The 22,053-nt window shown below is 38.5% G+C and overlaps 1 protein-coding gene across 3 annotated transcripts in view; it reads left to right on the top strand.

Annotated features, from left to right (window-relative positions):
* The window catches only part of GABRG3 (gamma-aminobutyric acid type A receptor subunit gamma3), a 335,334-nt gene that overhangs the window by 271,101 nt on the left and 42,180 nt on the right, over positions 1–22,053 (top strand). For 2 of the 3 annotated variants that reach the window (XM_080593186.1, XM_080593185.1), the window contains exon 6: positions 13,266–13,403. In XM_080593186.1, coding sequence (XP_080449312.1) covers positions 13,266–13,403 — 138 coding nt within the window. Of the gene's footprint in view, positions 1–13,265; positions 13,404–14,067; positions 14,490–22,053 lie in introns of those variants that run through there. The other variant, XM_080593187.1, reaches the window with a different exon arrangement.

The following is a 22,053-nucleotide window of genomic DNA, read 5'->3' as shown; positions in this document are numbered from 1 at the left end:
AGTTGTCAGTATGATTTATACTGGGTCTGGAATAGCCATGAAATGGCAGCTGTGCACTTTTCAGAAGAGCAGTGTTCAGGCTAGAGTCAGGATATGAGGATTAACAAGAGTACAGGGCAATTGGGAGCCTGGGAAGAAATGGAGATTCAACCTATCCCAAATGTCCAAAAAAAGGATTTTCACAGATAGGATCTTACACAAAGAATCTCATTGTTCTGTAATGAGATTCATTTATTTTTTGGTCTAAATACAAACACACACAGACACACACAAACATTTCTTAAAAAGGTTTTCTCATAAGCTGGATATACAGATAGTATTTTCTTTCAGAAACGTGGGCACATATTTTGCAAAAATGAATGATTCTGACAGAACCTGGAAGCTGCTTTGTGAAAGTGGTATCCTTGCCTTTTTAACTGCTGTAAGAAAGGCAATTTCACTGTGAATTAACTAGGGCCAGAAAGCACCTTTGTCTGGGGCAGGCCTGCCAGGCTCCCAGTGCCACAGAAGGTGAGGAAGGGATTTTCTGGCATAGCTTGGAGCACCTTTGTAGTCACAACATTTTATTTTTTATGAGCTGAGAAGGATGCCTGGTGGTCTGGAAGGACTTGGGGGACCACAGCCTCTGGAGGATTCAGAGCTATGGAAATCACTCGTGTGGTGTGCTGCTATACAACACTGTCACTTTAGCTTCAGAGGAAAATGAAGCAGAAAATACTACCTATAGATGGTACATAGACTTATTTTATTCTCAGAGAAGTTACTGAAGAACAATGTTAATACTTCTGAGTTAACTACGAGCAATGCCTTATATGGACTTAAGAACTGAGGAATACTGCACCACATGGAAAAATGAACAGCATGAAGAAAGTACGGCTATTGTGGTTTAATCTGGCAGGCAGCTAAACACTGCACAGCCACTCACTCACTCCCTGTCCCCTGCAGTGGGATGAGGGAGAGAATCGAAAAGAAAACTACAGAACTCATGGGTTGAGATAAAGACAATTAAATACCAAAGAAAAATAAAAAAAGAGGAAATAAAAGGAAAAAAATATATAATAATATCAAAAAGAATAAACAAAGCAAGCAATGTGTAATGCATTTGCTCACCACCACCCAAAAGATGCCTCGCCAGTCCCTGAGCAATGGCAACTCCTCCGGACAACTCACCCGAGTTTTACCGCTTAATATGACGCCATATGGTACGGGATATCCATTTGGGCTGTTGGGGCCATCTGTCCTGGTTCTGTCCCCTCCTAGCTCCTGGTGCACCCCTAGCCTCCTCACTGGCAGGGCAGCACGAGAAGCTGAAAAGTCCTTGGTTCTGTGTAAGAACTGCTCTGCAACAATTAAAACTTCAGTGAGTTATCAGCATTATTCTCATCCTAAATCCAAAACACAGCGCCATACCAACTACTAGGAAGAAAACTAACTCTATCCCAGCCAAAACAAGAATGATATCTGATCTCTTCATTTTATTAGGCAAAAATATTGGCGAGCTGGCTTCTTCAGCCTTAGCTCCAACACAGTCCTTCAATTTTAGAGCAATAATCATAGAATCATAGAATCACAGAATGCTTTGGGTTGGAAGGGACCTTAAAGATCACCCAGTTCCAACTCCCTGACATGGGCAGGGACACCTCCCACCAGACCGGTTTTCCCAAAGCCCCATCCAACCTGGCTTTGAACACTTCCAGGGATGGGACATCCACAGCTTCTCTGGACAACCTGTTCCACTGCCTCACCATCCTCATAGTAAAGAATTTCCTACTCATATCTAATCTAAACCTACCCTCTTTTAGTTTAAAGCCATTGCTCCTTGGCCTATAACTACACTCCCCGATAGAGTCCCTCCCTGACTTTCCTGTAGCCCTCCTTTAGGTATTGGAATGTCATTGACTGAGTGAGTACATACTGATCAATTGATTAGTGTCTGGGACCAAAAATTGAGAAAGAAGCTATCAAGAGACTCAGAATTTATCCTATTGTATAGTATAATATAATGAGATTTACAGTCACTGTGGGGACCTGGGAAGAGCAGGAAGAGAGCATGACTCCTCAGAAGCTTCAGAAATATTTTTTTTAGCTGAGCTAAAGCAAAACTAACCAAAATATCAGTTTCATTTGCTTGAAATAACATACCTGGAAAAGAGATGAAGGCATTGAGATACACAGACTCATCACAGTGATGTTGCTGTGATCAAGGTGTACCTCAAAATGTGAGAAAAGGACATGGAATGGTGTACTACACAGGAGCATCACATAATTTCCATCAGTGAGTGAGATGAGATAAATATTAGATTTTGGGAAAGAAAGGCATTAAATGGAGAAGCAACAACCCTGAGATGCCTGGAAAGTAAATTTCCAAACCAAGGCACTCATAAATATTCCCAGAGAAGATGCAGGCTGTATTTAGTGGATTCAAAATTAATGTATTTACTAATTCATCATAATACTGTTGCTGATGTCTAAAGAAAAACGGTTTGCAGTACTCTTCCTAATTTAATGGAGTATGAATATAAATATATCAGGCTCAACAAAGTGTCCTGTTTGTGTGAAACTTCATTTCATCAGATAATTTCTAATGAGCTGTTATTAGATCTTAGCCATAGCCTTTACAGAAACTACTCTTTTTGTAAGCATTATGGGATTCAAAAAGTGTATTAACATATATCATTAGTTGCCTAGTCTTGCATGCTATGCCAGTAAGGTGCAGACAAGTTCCAGGGAGCTAAAACTGAAACAAGCTACAAATAATATTCCTGTTACAAATAATAGGAATCTTTGTTGCCTTACTTTAGACTGCTATATTTTTTTTTCATTTTGTATGAAAGTTGACATGCATGCCAATGACTAAAAAAGTGTGTAAATGCTGATAAATCTACTTATAGAATGATAACAACCACATGAATGAAAAGATATCATTAGTTTCTTTGTAAAGAGCTGTTAGACTGAAAACATCTGAGTGGAAGAACCTAGATGTAAATAACTGTTATTTTGTTCAAGGAGATTTTCCAGTGTCAGTTCCACGTGTTAAGTTAGATGGTGATACAAAACAGAAAAGAAAAAAAAAAAAAAAGACTTTCAGTGAAAAAAAAAATATGGTTGGTTTTCTCTCTTTTTTTTTTTCCCTTTTTGTTATTGTTGGTTATTTGGTTGTTTTCTATTACTTGTTTTTGGTGGTGGTGGTGGCTTTTTTCAACAGCTGCAAAAGTATTTCAAAAATCTTTTGAAAAATAAACTCACCTAATCTCATGCCAAATTATTTTTTCTTTCCTTTTTTTTTTTTTTTTTTTCAGTTTATACTGTAAACTGTCATTTTGTTCTGTGAAATGACACTGGGAAAAGATGCTGCGTTTTCAGTTTTGAGCATTCTGGTGTTTTACCTTTCATTAACCATTTGTGATGCATTCTGAGAACATCTATAAAAAAGACTTAATAGTCTTGCATGGAAATCTTCAATTCATAACCTGCTTCCATTATGTTGATGAAGCATTGCACATTTCTGAAGGCTTCTGGAAGCTCATAGGCTTTGCTGGTAGTTTTACAGTGAAATCTGAAATGGGTTTCATGGCAATTCAGAAAAAGAAAAATGTTATTGATATCTGGTTCCATGGGTATGGGTGTTAAAATGTATTGGTCAGGCTAGTCACAAACCCTGTGGACTATGTAAACTTAATATATAACTACAATGATTTTTGTAATTGAAATAGGATAGAAAATTTATGTACAGGGGAAAATATACATAGGTTGCTGTATATTTCTACCCCAAGAACTGGTAAATAGGTGGATATTATTACTTCTGTGGATGCTATTTCTATTTCATCTTAACAGCTACTTTCAAATAGTGAACGTCATTTGTTTTTTAACTATACTTACCCAATTATTATTATTATTTTGTTTGAGAATACAAAATATTCTTCCTTCTCTTAAGAAATGTAGGATATTCCTTGCCAGTTATTTCTATATACTTTTTACAAGGAATAGCTTATTCACTTATATTTACATGTTGATAAACTACACTTCTAATCATAATATTGTGTTATCGAATTGTTAATGGATACCCTTTGTCTAATTGCATTCATACTTAATATAAACTTACTTATAACTGAATAGCAGTTGGAATATCAGGATTATGCATGTTTAGTATGATCTTTGAACACTTTCTTCTTCATGTGAGAAACATAAAATGAATGCTCAGTGTTAAAAAAATCCTCATATCAAATATTGAAATAAAAAGCTGGTATAGTTTACTTGTAAATGAAAGGAAGAAACCCGTAAGTAAATTATCTCCTTTTCTCCCATTTGCAGTAAAAAACAGAAAACTTTACAGGTGCATTTTTATTTTTATTTTATTTTTTTAATTTTCTGAGCTATTTATGACCATCTTGTTTACATTACTGGAGTTCTGACTCCCTGTCAGAATTTTAGCTTATTCATTATGTGATTTCAGATGATCCAAAACACATTTTCTCAGCAATTTGCCTAACAAAGCAATGGATGAAGTAAACAATGTTGTCTTTCTCATTAGGATAGTCTTAGCTAAATCATAGTAGTACTATGCTGAAGATAAAGTTAACTATTGCCATTAAAATGCATAACTACAAGTAGTTTAGTAATAGTATAGTAGCTTATAATAGCTTAGTATAGTAGCTTATAATACCCAAAGTAGTTGAAGTTGATAATGAGCATTTATGGGCTATGTGTAATGCACCTTGCTAGGAAGCCTGTTCCAGTGTTTGACCACCCTCATGGCAAAGAGATTTTTCCTAATATCTAGTCTGAACCTGCCCTGGAAACATGAGAAAATCCTGCATACATCATAATATTCTCTGACTGTCACTTACAAACTCTATAGAGAACTGATCATGTAATCACCTAAACTCAAAAATGTAGCTCCTAGAATATTCATTTTGCACTGTTTGTTTTCTATTATGGAACTCAATGTATACATTTAGCAGTACAATAATAAGGCTGATCTCTCAGTAGTAGCATACAGCTCTTGAAATCTCAGCATCACTGAGACAATATTGTAGGCCCCATTAAGTCCAGATTAAGGAGAGGAGAGAAGGCAAGACTATGAAACAGCTATGTGAGTAAGGAAAAATCAGTACATGCGGTGAGAAAATGAAATTCCATTTCTTGCTGGCGCCTTTGTTTATAATCAGAAAACATCCAAATACATGGAGAATAGAACAAATATATATTCCAGAAAAATTCAGACCAGGAGAGAACCTGGACTAGGAAAAACAATTTCAGGACTTGAATTTTTCTCTGCAAGACAGTGGTATTTCAGAAAACTAAAGGTAAAATCTTCAGATTGTTCTGTGCACAATAAAACACGAGGTTGGGGTGAAGCATCTATTCCGTAAAAAGCATGAAATATGTATGGCTAAGCAAGATTTCCATATACGCCCTTAGTACACCGCTCTATGCAAGAATGCTCCTTAGAAAAGGTACAATTTATATCCAGTAAGCTAGGAGCAAGATGATCCCATTTGCCATTAATGATGTTAAGAACAGAGATGCAATATAGCTAAACTAGAGGAATCTGAACATTTAGCAGGTGTTCCAATTATCAGTGGAATAATTTGTGAGATAATCTGCTAGCCAGAGCAGTGCAAAGAGATAGGCAATAGCATTTGCTGTATGTGAGGCTTCCGAAAATTGCCTTCCAAATAAAACTGTTAGCAAGCAGTAAAAACAAGTACATAAATAAAAACGCATAACAAAACAGTAAGATAGGCTGTATGATGATGATGAAACTGTTCTTTTATTTAATATTTTTTTTTTTTGGGGGGGGGGGAGGTGAAGTCATTTGCAAGACAATAGAAAGTGTGATTATAGGGACAACATATGACAAAAACAAACATTTTCCAAAACAAATCACTCTTGGTACCAATTGCAAATGAATTAAAAGGAAAATTGTTTGTTAGGCATAAAGGCAAAGTGCAAAGATTGTTGCAATAGAATTGCCATAATTTCTGAATATGATCTCAAACTATTCCACCTATGATATGATTGAATATGATTTCTCACTACTGGGGCTGTTTGTGACCAAATCATAGCACCCACAGATGAGAAGTATCTGTTAGATTTTAAAAGAAAACTGTGATTGTTTCAGAAAGTAGCAAGCAGAAAAGCCACATCTCAAAACATCTTCAATGGAAAACTTGTTTCTCTTCTCAGTCTAGTCTTGTTCATTCTTCTTCCTTCTTTCCCTTCTCATTTTCACCTTTTATTAGCTTTGCTGTTTTCTCTGAGGTGAGATTAGAATTTGTCTACAAGTTGCAAGAAATGAGGAAAATGTTTGTTTACCTCCTGCAAGATCTAGTTAACAGAAAATCCTTCTTTTGGGACTTCCTTTGCTGACAGCAACACTTGTCTTTTCCTCCTTTTTATTTTGAAGGCCCAAAAGATGCATTGATGCCACAAGTTCCTCCCAAAAGTTAAGCTACTATGTAATATACCAGGAAATTGTATTAGTGTTCTAGCACTTCTCTCAAAAAACAGAATTAGTCCAGGGTAAAAGGGTAATTAAGCATTACTGTTGATTATAGTGACTGGATCCTCTAGTTCTTTGCCAAAGTGATATCACAATCATATTAAAATACATTTTTAGTAGAAAATCTTTCTCTCTTCATTGAGAGATGTAATCAGGGCAGTATTATATCCATTATTCTGCAGTTATAATTATGTTGGTCGATTTTTTCATGAGCTAATGTACAGTTAATAAGGTGTCAATTACCAATGCAAGCAAATAGGGCAAAGAATAACATTTACAGTTACTGTAGTTATCACCTAAGTGCAATTATCTACAACTGCTGAAATAAATCACTCCAGGTTTTAAAGCTATCTTTAGAGCATTCCTGTCTGTCTTTTTTATTATAGCTGCCTTTTGAAATACCTCATCATTTTTCTTTTTTATTTTTAAATCAGTGAGAAAAAAAAAAAGAAAAAAAAAAAAAAAGCTAATCACCTTCATTTGTGAACAGAGAGAACTCAATCTGCATTAAACTGCAAGTTGCTTTTTTTTTTCCATAGGTCCTAAGTAAACACAAAGAAATGTCTCAGTTCTCTTACCCTACTTCTCTCTACCCTAATAGGTTCATTCTGAAAAGACATAATGAAGCTTCTATATCCCCTATTTTTATTTTATTCTACCTTAAACGAGTCGAAATGGAACTTTGCACTTTCTGTGATAAAGTTTTGCTTAATAAATGCATGCAGTGTCATTTTTAATGGGTGAACCTGGAGGATTCTCCTAGTTAAAAGCACATACACCTTCTGAGGACAAACATAAGACACATACAGGATTAGATCACTGTGAAACCTCTACCTCTGAAACACCGAGAATTTAGGATTTTAAACGCAGTTTGCTTTCCAATGAGGAAGCATTTAGAAAGACTGAAAAAAAAAAAAAAAAAGAGCCTAGGCAGCATCTGATTTGCCATCCATAGCATGGTAGCAGAGAAAGTTGCATTTCTGGACTTCATTATCCATTTGTCTGACTGAGGCAGTGTTGATACAAGTCTTCTGATTAGTCTGAATAAAAATTTTGCATCCAAGGAAGCAAAGTGTGCCTGGAAGCAGCTGGCTGCAAGGTGTAAAGGGCTACCTCAAATGGCCTGCATATAATTGTGTCAGGGCATCCTTCCCTCTCTGGAATATGTTCATCGGCAGCAGTTCAGTCTACCACACTCCCTCCATGTCTGTGGTGTAAACTGAGTACTAGCTGATGGTGACAGCTTGTCTGTCAGATCACACTTTCTCCTGACTTTGAATGTATCTCTAACACCCCTGGAAAAGCAGAACATTCCCAGAATCCAGCTATGTTTTTCAAATATATACTCCAGTCACAAGCATCAGCCTCCTGGCAGATACTTAACTGAACTGATTCTTCATTTCTTGCTCCCCCCACATTTTCAGCTTTGCTTCTGCTTTCATTAACTCCTCATTGCACACTCTGGGCATATAAATTTTTCTAAGGCTAGGAAGGAGAGATGAGTTTCCTTGTTTCATTATTCTTTCTGCTACAAGCGGGGTCTGCCTGTGTTATATTTGAATACTAAGTGTGAAGAACCAGCAGTAAAAAAAAAAAAAAAAGTCTGAAAAGTCGAAAGCGTTTTTTTTTTTTCTTCTTCTTTTTATTTTTTTTTCTTTCCATGTCTCTCATTTTTATTATCTTTAGGAGGACATGTTTCCAATAAAAGATTTTTTGGATGGAATTTTGTTCTTTCAGTTTTCTGTGTCCTTTTTGATATGACCCTTTTTCTGCTATCTTCCTTCCTTCTATACCCTTGCTAAAATAGATTCATTATCACAGAAAAAAGGTAACACAAAGAAATCAAGCATTGATCAGAGATGCCCAAAGCCGCAACAGCACTGGGGAAATCAAGATTAGAGGCAGTATGTACTAGTAGGCATGGATACATCAATGCTTATATTATGGAAGTTGCTGATTTTTCATCAGGACTGATTCCTATAGCAGATGTTCTTCAAGTACCACTTGACACCATTTTTCTCTGCTACCTTGTGACTGCACACATCTTATCCAGCCTGGTGATATTTCTGGTCTTGACCATTTCTCCAGCAGTTTGGTAGAGGCTTCTGTGCAAACTACTTAGTCTCCAGAGAAAGTGGAACAGTATGAGCATGAAGAATGAAGTTTAACTATTTTTAACCTGTCAGTTATAAATGATATGGTGGTGATGTGAGAAGATGTGGTAACATGACTTCAATTATTCCAATAATAAAAGGGAAATAAAACAAAATCCACACACTCTGACAGGTTGTCATGACAATTTGCCTTTCTGTTTTAATAAGTTTACCTCCCAAACAGCAAAAAATGCATTTATTACTTACCCATGTTTCCATTATGGGAGTTAAAATCAGTGGTACACTTTGAAAACATATATGTTTAAGCCTTTGAGTGAAACAACAAGGTACCAATCATTTATATCAACTGGAATAGCCATTAAGTATGTTTGGTGAAAGTAAACAGGAGGTACTACATGGATACATCTTACAGGTCTCTTAAAGAAATAAATTCAACAATTTTTTTCTTGATTTGCTTTTACAAATGCATGTAAGTGCCAGTCTTACAAAAAAAAAAAAAAAAAGGGTTCAAGGTGATCTCTCTAAAACTCTTTGGTACGTTCGAATACAAATCTAAAACCTTTGGAAAATATGAATAGCTACAACAGAACATACAAAACTATCAGGCCAAAAAGAGGGAGAACGTAAAGGCACACAAATAAATTAATGGGAGGGTAAATGAAGGTCTTAGGCTGAGCAACTCCTGAGTTGCATATTACCAGAGCTTGTACAGCTGTAACAGAAGTGTCATTTGGTTGTTGGGGTTGTCTTTTTCCCATGCTGTCTCCCTTGCTGACTTACTATCACCCACCGTAAAGCCTCCTTGTGCTCTTGGAGTCTTGCTCTGTTGCAGAATGGATATTCTCACATAACCTAAAGCAAATTGTCAGGTTAAATACACTTGATAGCAATTTGATTAGCATGGATGGCTTGATGCCACAAGGTCAAGAATTTAAGGTAATTTACTGCCATTTGGTATGCTGGTGAACTGCAAGAAAACAGATATTTCTGTAGATAATATATTCATAGTTGTGTTGCAGGCTGAATAGCAGAGGTTGTGTTTTCTTCTGGAAGCACTGAAATCTCCAGGTCTGATATTTTCTAAAATGATACATTTAGAGTGCAAGAAGTAATTAGCCTATATACAAGAAATATTACATATCACCAAGAGCACCATTGTGAACAGTCATCCTCCACAGTCCACTCTGAAAGTTAGATAAATCTTAGGTGTGAAATACTGTCCAAGCAGATGTGTCATTTTTCCATAAGAAATATTATATCTTTTAAATGAACTGAAAAGGAAAGTCACCCAGCACTGGAGCTGAATGTAACAGCAGTTATTTAACAGGTTGAAACAACTCCCATTGAACCACATGTACCTGTCTCCTTTGATGTAAGTAACCCAGCCACTGTAAGAGTAGATGTCAGTATCTGTGGATAAAAGGGACTGTTATTGAAAGTGCATGATGGTCTCCTGAAGTCAATTGCTTACTATCTAATGACAATGAGTAATACTGAAAGTAGTCATTCTCAAATTGAATCTGTCTCTTCTTAGTCAAAAATACAGGAAAAATACCGAATGATGAGAGTCATGAACTTGCTCCTGACTATGTGCTGCTTGTGCCAGGACAAATAGCTATGCCTTGGTTCATTTAACAGCAAGTTTCATGTATTACTGACACTGTAATGAATTTTAGGTGGGCTGCCCATGGGATGAAGAAAAAAGACCAAAAAATAGGAAGAATTATAGAATCATCTGGGTTGGAGAAGACCCTTAAGATCATCAGATCCAACCTAACAGTACCAAGTCCACCACTAAACCATGTCCCTAAGCACCACATTGATGTCTCTTAAATATCTTGGATGGGACTCCACCACTTTTCTGGGCAGCCTGTTCCAATGTTAGACTGCCCTCTCCATGATGAATTTTTTCCTGATATCCAATCTAAACCTCCTCTGGCACAACTTGAGACCATTTCCTTACTTCCTATCACTTGTCACTTGAGAAAGGAGACCAACATCCTCTTGCTGCAGCCTCCTTTCAGGTACCTATAGAGAGCAATGAGGGCTCTCCTCAGCCTCCTCTGCTCCAGATTAAACCTCCCCATTTCCCTTAGCTGCTCCTTATATATCTTGTTTTCTAGTCCCTTCACCAGCTTTGTGGCTCTTCTCTGCACATGCTCAAGCAACTCTATATCCTTCCTGTAATGACGGGCCCAAAACTGAACACCGTACTCAAGATGTGGTCTCACTAGTGATACATACAAAGGGGCAAAGAAGTTGAATTAAAGACTAATTGACACTTTTTTTTTTCAGTAAATCTTGGAAGAAAAGTAAAATGTTTATTTTAGATCCATCTAAAATAATATGTTTAAAAAAAAATGTTACTTCCAGGATACTTGAAATATTTTTACTTGCAATAATTATGGTGAAATCTTAATAAAAGAAAATAAAAGAAAAATATAGCTTTGAAGTTAAAAATTTAAAGATTTAATTTTTTAAATGTCTGAGTGAAATACTTCAGAGCTGAAATATTTAATTATGAATATGTCACATGAAATATGTTGACACTTACCACTCTTCCTAAACCGCTCTTTCCTTCCAAAATATTAGTGAACTCAGTGTGTCACCAAAGAAAGTTCCATACTCTCTGGAGTTATCTCTTGCTGATCAAATTTCTCCTGTCATAACACAGACACAAACCCACTTTTTTAATATCCTAATATTTTGGTGTCCTCAATGTGATTTTTGTGAGAGAATATTTTTGAATTCACCTGAGAAAAGGGGCCCTGCCTGCTACAAAATCTGCAAATTAGTGCTTTGGGCAACAAGTTCTGCAGCATGAGCTGATGCAGGGAGTGCAAGAGGGCAGTGGTTTCATTTCCTCTGTATCAGGAGGCACATATATTCTAGGATGTAGAATTAGGACCCAGAACACCTTGGCAGCCTCCCTTGTAATCCCAATACTGCTTTGAAGGGAAGGGGCAATTCTGCCATTGCCACCTGGTGTGAGAACACAGCAGCATGGTGAGGAGAACATCTGATGCCTTTTCTGTCCTGAACTCTGGGGACAAAAGTATCCAAATTAAACCAAGTTAAGAAGTCTCCTAAGGTAAAATGTAGGCCTTTCAGTTAGACAAGGACATTGGTTAGAAATGTGATCAGAGTGCTCAGCCAAATAGGAGCCAGGCTCAAGGAGATTTCAGAGGATTCATGGCTAAGGCCACCAGACCCTGAAAAGCCCTCTATTCTTTCACTGTACCTCTGCATCTTCTGCCATAATCTGCCAGTCAAAAAAGAAAAAAAAAATTAACCTTTAAATCAATCTCACAAACTGGCACAGTAGAATTGGCAGTGAAAATTGCTTGGCAGCAAGAGATCTTGTGCAGAATGGCAGGGCTTGTGCTTGTTATTCTGTTGGGTTCTTCATGTGTTGTTTATTTACATTGATGGAAAATATGTGAATGTTACATTTTGAATTAATACATAGTAATTTTCTACAGATTAGAACTGAGGGACTTGTGGGTATTTTTCATGCTGTGCTATGAAAAGGGATAAATAAGGTCATGTACACCTTATAACAATGCCCCAGTGGGATGGAACTTTAAACAAGATGACAAAATCACATATAGGAACACATCAAAGAAGTAGCACCATGACGACAGAAGCTGTTTTGCAACATAAATATCAAAACCTATTAGTATCTGATGGGAAAAAAATACTGATGAGATAGGTATATTAACTGCCTATTGTTGTTGTTAGGTTTTTAATTTGTTTTGTAATCTACACCTACTATATTAATTATTAGATGAATAGGAATGCATTGGATTATGCATTAGAGAACAATCTAGTCTTAACTGTTGTGGGCATGTTGTTGTTTTCTAGATGGTCTATTATTATGATTAGGGCTGGTTGAAAATTTTCTGTTGGACTCCTATTGGAAAATGCCAGTCTTACAAAAAAGGGAAATTAAATATTGGCATGAGAATTAATTCTGTTTTCTAAGCTCTAAATTGATAAAGGAAGACTTTCAGAAGTTATTTCAGCCGTGTAGATCAGGTGATGCCTTGTTAAATACCGTGGCCTTTAGAAGTAAGATGATGGCATAATCACTTTAAAAATCCCAGGCTAATTAAAAAATTCACAAGTTTTTGCATTGTTTTGAGCTCATTTCGGAAGTACAGTAGCACACATACCATTAGAACTATTATCACATTTAAAACAATCTGTCATTTTCAATTGTTTACATCTTCACCACCACCATTTATTTATTTTTTCCGTCTATTAGTTTGCACAAGTTATTCAGAATATATGTAAAGCAGTATATTTAATGTGTCTGGATGTCTGGACTTCAAATTAGTATAATCAATGGCATCCCTGAAGAAATCTACTTCTGATAGAACAAATCAGATTTTTTTTCCATTGGGAAAAAAATCACAACAACAACAACAACAACAACAACAAAAACGATCATGGAGAATCATAATGTGCCTCGAATTACAGCTCTATTTTTGTGTGCCATATTACTCTTTTGTTGAATACTGCCACCAAAATCACTGACAAAGCATCAGATCAGAAACTGAGTTGTTCTCAGATATCAGACAGATACTTTTATACATCACCCTTTGTATGAAATAATATGTATATAAGTATTTATTTATTTTTAGATGGCTATCCTAAAGAAGAAATGATTTACAGATGGAGAAAAAACTCAGTGGAGGCTGCTGACCAGAAGTCTTGGAGACTCTATCAGTTTGACTTTATGGGTCTCAGAAATACTTCAGAAATTGTGAAAACTTCTGCAGGTAAGAATGACACAAATGGCAGTGCTTATTTTAGAAAACTAAATATTTCAAAATATTTATTCCAAGTTTGCTTTCATTCAAATGTAAGTTGATTGTCATAGAATCATAGAATCATAGAATATCCTGAGTTGGAAGGGACCCTTAAGGATCATCAAGTCCAACTCTTGACACCGCACAGGTCTACCCAAAAGTTCAGACCATGTGACTAAGTGCACAGTCCAATCTCTTCATGTGTATCAATGTTCACATAAGACCTCTAAAGTGAAGACTTTAAAACTGTTGGCTTTGGTTAACTTCCTTTTTTTTGGTTAACTTCATTTTCTTTTTCTTTATTCTTTATGTAATTTCACAAACTGAAGAATAAATGATACCTTGGCATGGCTGTTTGTTATATACTTAAAGTTTTATATTATTCTCAGTTAAGTTTATTTAAGCCATTCCTGCATTGAGACACACGTCTTCACCATAAATTAAAGATTTTAAGCACAATGGTAGGGTTAGTGATGCTAGATACTTTGTTGAGTAGTTAATCATTTAGCCATAGGCTTAGTATTTTTCTTGATATTTCAAAGGCACTCTATTTCTCAGCTGATAAATGCCTTTGTTAATGACCTTACTGACTGATTGTAATTAAAATCTATTAATGCCTCTTTTATTTCTTCAGAAATCTTACTCTTTCTTATAAAAACAGCAACACGGCTAAAAAGATGTTTAGATAGCACATGTTAGTTGAGCTGGATAAGTTCTTATGAAATTCAAACACCATCGAAACTTTATGCATGATTGAAGTAAGCTTCATGATTACTCTGATTCTGTAGTAAGCTCCATGGTTATCATTTGGTAAGTCTTCTCTCAGCCAGAGACCTATTAGAAGTAACCACCTGCTTAACTGATAGTAAATTTTTGAAAATCCAATTATTATTATTATTTTATATTTAAGCAGTGTTATGTTACAATTTGGGAAACACTGTGAACAATTCATAAAAATGATTAACCTCTGAAATTACTGCTGTTGGGTGATTGCCTACCAACTGACATTATTAATGTATCCTCAGGACTAGATAGCAACTTTTATTTATTTATTTATTTATTTATTTATTTTAATGAAACATCACTAAAGCTTTATCAAATATTTTGTGTCAGTAGTTTAGCAGATCAAAATGTTGCAAGCATGTAAAAGTTTTTTATGTTATGGATACAAATCCTTGAAGTCTGTTTCTTAGGAATGCAAATTTCTCAGGTGAGTTATCCATAAATTGAACCAGGAGCTGGTGGATAACAATAAAGTACAAAATAACAACTCATTAAAGGATCTATATGTAGAATCATATAGTCATTGAGGTTGGAAAAGACCTTTGAGGTCATCAAGTCCAATTATCAGCCTGACCTACTAAGTCCCATCGCTAAACCATGTCTCAGTGCCACTAAGGCAGGCACGTCAATTAATGCCGCAGCATGCAGGTCATTGGAAGGAATAGTAGGAATGGGAAAGTCCTGTTTTTCCTGCTTTGCTCACACCTGGAGCAGTCATCTTGAGTTTGAGTGAAGAATAGCTAAACACACATGCAAGAATTACACAGCTGGCCATATTAAGATGTTGATAGTGTCTTGGTAAACAACTAGGCCTGTCAACCTCTTGCTTTGCACAGGACAAAACCACTTTTAGGTTCATATTCAAGTGAGTAAATAGTTAACACGGAACGAAGAAAAATGTATTTTCTATGTTCTTTTTGAGGCCCTCAGCAACCTAGGGCCCGGAGTATGGAAAATTAACTGGTACATTGGGAAATCATGAGCATGCCTTATGCTATAATGCAAGGATTCCTAAAAGGAGGGTGGGGCACAAAGCCCACCTGGGACTGTGGAATATGTCTCAGAGGCAAAATTTAAGATATTTCTGTGACTACCTGCAGTGAGCACAGAAGTGTATGCATAACAGGGAGTCTGTGTTGGGGCTGCCCCTACAGTAATGTGGACATAGGTGCCCCCTCGGTTTTGAGCTGCTCCCTGGAGATGCCACTTCCCATGGACTAGCCTCTGGGAGCCTGTAGATGTCCTACCAGTCACCATCCTTTTGCAGTGCGGAGACAAGAAAAGCAGCATTGTTTAGAGTGCAACTCAGGAAATTGTTCAGGCTTATGAGATGGAGTTGGGAAAAGGAAAGCAGGCAGAATACCAACAGCAGCTTCCTGACAATGAGAGCTACTAAACTGTCATCTGCTCCTCCTCAGGGAAATTATGGAAACTACTATTATACAGGACAAAGTAGACCAGACAAAGTATGAGAAAACGTACTGCAGGCAATAGTCCTCCACAGTCCTCCACTAACAGAAGATGGATTCAAAAGCCTAATATCTCTTTTTGCTTCTAACTTACATCCTTCTGCTGTTTTATGACACTATTACTTCTCAGTAAAGTGTGTGTTCATCTATAATATGGGAGCTGCCACAGCGTTACCTACCTGTGTCCAGTTCAGATGTACTTTTTTAGCTCCTTTTCAGCAGAGTTACAGTGATAATGAAGACAGGTCACACTGACCACATGGCAACATGTTGCTTTTCTTCCAGTATTTGTATAAGCCAGTTCATTTTCCCCAAATGACTAGATTTCATACTCAGCAGAGTTCTGCTAGTTGATATTATTTGTCTTCTTCCCCGCCCACCCCCCCCCCCCCTTTTTTTTTTCCCCAAACATTTAAATAACCCTTATGTTAATCTGGCAATTTTGGAGTTATACAGGTAGGAAGCCAGCTGTAACAAAGACTATGTCTGAAAACTAAGCAAGATGAGAAATGCTGTCATAATGCTGTCATATTCTACCTTGTGCCAGCAATGAGTTAAAGCATTAACATAGTGGTGTGCTTTACACTTGCAAGAAGACTGTCCTTTCTTATAATAACTCGTCAGCCAGGAAAAGTTTTCATGGCCATCTGGAAGAGGTACTCATCTTTTTTCTTGAGGATGATTTTGAATTTCATGCCAAGATACACACACAACCTGATTAATACCTACTGCATCTGATGAACACATGGAATACACAGCAGAGCTCACTGTGCTGGTGCTGTCACCATGCACCTTTACACCTTAAGCAAGCTCTCACTGTTAGGTGATGTCAAACTAATTCACAAGTATGGGAGAATTCCCCTGTTGCCATCTGGCAAGATACTCATATACTATAGCAAGAATAATTCTCATGCTACAATGTCAAATAAGGTTTATAAAGATAATTAAAGTAGAGGGAATACTAAACCACCTGGCACTGAGCTGTGAAAAAAAAAAAAGAAAAAAACAAAAAAAGGAACTGCATATAAGGAGAAAAACGTGAAATTTTAAACTTGCAAATCATCCAATGGAAGGGTGATCAAGAAAACCAGAGAGAGAGAGAGAGAGAGAGAGTCATAATTTAGAGACATCACTGTGTGTTCACAGTAAATTATAGAGTCACAGAATGGTTTGGGTTGAAAGGCGCCTTAAAGATCATCTAACTCCAACCCCCCTGCCATGGGCAGGGACACCTTCCACTATATCAGGTTGCCCAAAGCTCCATCCAACCTGGCTTTGAACAATTCCAGGCAGGGGGTATCCACAGCTTCTCTGGGCAACCTGTTCCAGTGCTTCACCACTCTCTGAGTAAAAAATTTCTTCCTAATATCTAATCTAAACCTATCCTCTTTTAGTTTAAAACCATTAGCCCTTGTCTTACCACTACATGCTTTGACAGAATCCCTCCCAGGCTTTCCTGTAGTACCCTTTAGGGACTAGAAGGCCACTATAAGGTCTCCCTGGATCCTTCTTTTCTCCAAGCTGAACAACGCCAACCCTCTCAGCCTGTGTTTAAACAAGAGAGGTGCTGCAGCTCTCTGATCTTTCTCATGGCCTCATTCTAATACATCCATATCCTTCTTGTGCTGGGGGCCCCAGACCTGAACACAGCACTCCAGGTAGGGTCTCATGAGAGCAGAGGGGGAGAATCACCTCCCTTGATCTTCTGGCCACACTTCTTTTATTGCACCTCAGGGAATGGTTGGCTTTCTGGGCAGCAAATGCATACTGTTGGCTCATATAGATGTGTTCATCCACCAGTACCCCATGGTCCTTCTCCACAGGACAATTCTGTGTCCAGTCAACACCCAGCCTGTATTCTTGTTTCTGATTGACCCAGCCCAGGTGCAGGACCTTGCACTTGGTCTCTAATTTTCACCCATAAGCTCTCAACCTGTGTGTTGCTGTTCTTCAAAGACAGCTCCATGCAGTCAATCCCATTTTTTCTTTTCTTTTCTTTTTTTTTTTTTTTTTCATAGAGGGCAACTCCTTCACCTTTCCTTCTTCACTTTTCCTCCTGAATAGTTTATAGCCATCAATTGCAGCACTCCAGTTGTGTGATTTGTCCCACCAAGTTCCAATCAAATCAGTTTTCCAGCTGGGCAGTGGCTACTAGCTCCTCCTGTTTGTTACACTTGCTGTGAGTGGTTGTATAGAGGCACTTAATCTGGACCAACTGTCCATCCTTTTTGACCAAGCCTTTTTTGGACAGCTGAAGGACATTCCTCACTCCTCTGATAGGTGCACTCTTCCACCCTATTGCTCACAAACATGTGAGTATCCTGGTTTAGGGCCCAGTCACCCATGTTTGTTAGTTTAGGGCCTAATTCACTAAGGCAGCCAGCCTGCCAGAGAAGATTTTCTTTCCTATTCTAGATAGCTGGGCCCCATCTCTCCCCAGTAACCTGTATTCATCAAAACACCTTCCATGACTGCAAAAGTCAAAGCCTTGTTGATGACAATAGCTGGGTAGCCAGGTGTTAAACAGCAGGTTTTCCAGTCCCAGTCTTTCCAGGTGGGAGGTAGGGGGGGAAGGAGGAAAACAAAACCCCTGTCCTCCACCTTACACCCCCCTGAATCATGAGGAGTCCACAAGTAAATCTCATGGAGTGAGCTGTAGCTTATGCTTTTCTGCTCCTGCTTCCCACACACCCCCTCCCAAGGGAAAGCATATTCATTCTTTTTAAACCACTCAATTTTTTACACTGCTAGATAAACACAAAGACCTTGTAGCTACTGAATCGGATTTTCATTTACGTGAAAACTTCTTGGCAGCATGTAAGTTCTATTTATGTTTTTCCTCAGATGCCTTTAGCTTGAGAGTTTCTTGCAGTCCAAAGAAGCCTTTACATAAATAAGTTCAAGCTAATTCATCAGAAATAGAAAACACTATAAAAGTTCCCTGTTTTAAACCCTTAATAGCTGATTGTTACAAATGAAATACGGGGAATCGAAGTATTACTTCATATATTCTAAATAACCCCAAGCAATACCCATACCCAATAAATAGCCATAACTGCTGTCATAAAAAGATACACCTTTGCATACAACAGGTGGGTGATGATTAGTGGAGCCTTCTTGTCATACAACTTCTAATTTGTGTTTTATATTTTGAAATTGCTGTTTCAGCAAGAACCTCAGCTTACGCAATGCTCTCAGCCCTACGTCACAGGGCTGCAAAGCAAGGTCAGTATTTGTTTTCACACATTCAGGTAAAGCTCTGTGGGATAATGTTAGTAACAACACATTTTAAAGTACACACTGTTGAAGGAGACATTCAATGGCAAGTAAAAAGCTATCTTAGAATAAGAAAGCAAGCACTGCTTGTATTTTAAGAATATGCAAAGAAATAGCTTTTAGCAGGAGAAGGGAGGAATAAGCATGATTTTATAAGAAGGTCAAATTTCACTGGGGGAGCCCCCATCAGGTCAAGGGGTGGGGCAGGTGGATACAGGCATTAGCTGATGCTCCTTGACTTTTTCACAAGAGTAACACATTCCCAGAGATTTATCCACAGGAAGAGATGCTCAGGTGCCTAACTCTTGAGTTAGGTGAGCAAAGAACAGCTGGCTTTAGAAACCATTTCAAACATGAGAAGAGCCAAGCAGTCCCATGGCATTAGGGGGTTCAGCCAGCAGTCTAACCATCACCCCATAGGTCTGTGTTGGTGAGGCAGGACCACCACCCAACCTGGATATCAGGTTGACAAAGCCAGGCCAGGGTCAGCAGTAAGCAGCTGAGCCCCTCACCATGGGGAAGGGGTTGCAAGGGAGATGGCATAGAAAGATGGTCACAGGCTGATTGGAGCAATTGAAGACTGTTGGCTCACTCACAACAGTAAGCAAGAAAAGATGCACTAGGTGCCATAACTGATGAATACGGGTGAGTCTGTGCATGCTTGTTTTTAATGAACAACCTCTCCTGTACTGGCTAACTAATCTGAGGATATTTACTTAATGAATATTCATGAAGCTCTTTTGTTTTTTAAACATCATCAACTTTTTTTAATGTCCTACTGAGCCCTGATGGCACACCAGAGAGTGCTTGTCATTGGTGTATTCTTCTCAAGACAAATGCGTATTTGTAGTTTTTGTGTTTGTTTTTTTTTTTCCTTTCTTAAATACCAAATTTGTTGGGATTCACCTCAGCCAGCCATGCTGCACAGGCTGTTGTTAGTTATATGGCATTCAGAAGAAGTCAAGTGGAGAAACAAATGCTCCATACCATTTGAAAATAGTGCCCTTTGTTCACTTACATGGCTTTGCAGGAGCTTGGCCTCCTTTTGCCAGGGTATTGCATAATCTCAAATGCTCTGATGGTTAGGGTTTGGTTTCAAGCCCACAACAAACATCTACTCTGGGTTCTCATTATTCCAGATAACATCCCCTCCTCTTCGAAATAGTGTTCCCTCCTCTCCCCATCCCATCTTGCTTGACTAATGTAAGTGCAGAAGTGGAGAAAGTTAATTGGACTTTTTGGTTTTTTTTTAAGTCTGAATGTATGAGTGCAGTTGCAGCTGGATTCCAGGAGCTCTGAACCTGCTTTCCCCTGGTGCCAGACAAAACTTCTGTCTGTCAGGCATCTGTGTGTGGAAAGAGTTAATCACACCTCCACAAAGAGGTAAAACAGAGAATGCTTTTGTTGGGAGAATTATTTGTTGCTCTGCTCTCCAGCTGTTCAGTCCTGTTGGTCCCCTGGCATTTTGAGACTTCAGGTATTCATTCTCACAGTTCTGGGGACTTCCTTTATGTCAGGTAGGTGTAATGATATTCATAGCTCTCCTTGGGCTCTTGAAATTTGGAGTCTGAATTTTAGACCTTGCAAATCTACAATAATGAACTGGACAGGCTGCACCGATGGGCTGAGGTCAACTGCATGAAGTTCAACAAGGCCAAGTGCCGGGTCCTGCATCTGGGGCGTAACAACCCCAAGCAGCGCTACAGGCTGGGAGATGAGTGGTTGGAAAGCTGCCTGGCAGAGAAGGACCTGGGAATACTGGTTGATAGGCAGCTGAATATGAGCCAGCAGTGTGCTCAGGTGGCCAAGAAAGCCAACAGCATCCTGGCTTGCATAAGAAGCAGTGTGGCCAGCAGGTCTAGGGAGGTGATTGTCCCCCTGTACTCGGCTCTGGTGAGGCCGCACCTCAAGTACTGTGTTCAGTTTTGGGCCCCTCGCTACAAGAAGGACATGGAGGTGCCTGAGAGAGTCCAGAGAAGGGCAACGAAGCTGGTGAGGGGTCTGGAGAACAAGTCTTACGAGGAGCGACTGAGGGAGCTGGGGTTGTTTAGCCTCGAGAAGAGGAGGCTCAGGGGAGACCTCATCGCTCTCTATAGGTACCTTAAAGGAGGCTGTAGAGAGGTGGGGGTTGGTCTATTCTCCCACATGCCTGGTGACAGGACGAGGGGGAATGGGCTAAAGTTGTGCCAGGGGAGGTTTAGGTTGGATGTTAGGAAGAACTTCTTTACTGAAAGGGTTGTTAGACATTGGAATAGGCTGCCCAGGGAGGTGGTTGAGTCGCCATCCCTGGAGGTCTTTAAAAGACGTTTAGATGTAGCCCTTAGTGATATGGTTTAGTGTAGGACTTGTTAGTGTTAGGTCAGAGGTTGGACTAGATGATCTTGGAGGTCTCTTCCAACCTAGATGATTCTGTGATTCTGTGATTTTTTTCCCAAGGTTCATTAAATCAGATTTGGGCTTTCAAAAATCTATGTCTGTCATTTAGACTCATACCTTCTTAAGAAGTTAGGATTCAAACTAAAATCCTGTGTTGATTCTTGAAGCTGAATATAAGTTTTTTTAATAGTTGTGTACTATAATCTGGCTGGGATGGAGTTAACTTTCCCTGCAGCAGCCCATACAGAGCTGTGCTCTGCACGTGTAGCTAGAACAGCCCTGGTATCACTCCAGTGTTGTGTCTATTGCTGAGCAGTGCTGGCACCACATCAGGACTCCCTCCAAGACCCCAGAGCCAGCAGGCTGGGGGTGGGCAAGAGGTGGGGAGGCGACATCACCAGGGCAGCTGATTCAAAGGGATACTCCTCACCTTGTGGTGTCACACTCAGCAATAAAAGGTGGGAAAGGGGGGCTCTCGTTATGTATTGAGGCCCCACTTCCCAGGATATGGCCAAACATTGCTTGTTGATGGGAAGTAGAGAGTAATTTTTATTTCTCTATATCTGTGCTTCTGCACAGCCTTTGATTTTTTTTTCCTCTTCCTTTTCCCTTTAATTAAATTATCCTTATCTCAACCTGTAAGGCTTTTTTTTTTCCTTTTTTTTTTTTCCTTTTTTTTTTTTTTCTTTCCAGCATAGTTTCTTCTCCCCCTTTCC

The sequence above is a fragment of the Anser brachyrhynchus genome (genome assembly GCF_964034855.1).
Source record: "Anser brachyrhynchus genome assembly, chromosome: 1".
Taxonomy (NCBI): Eukaryota; Metazoa; Chordata; class Aves; order Anseriformes; family Anatidae; genus Anser; species Anser brachyrhynchus.
This window is presented reverse-complemented; position numbering and strand designations above follow the sequence as displayed.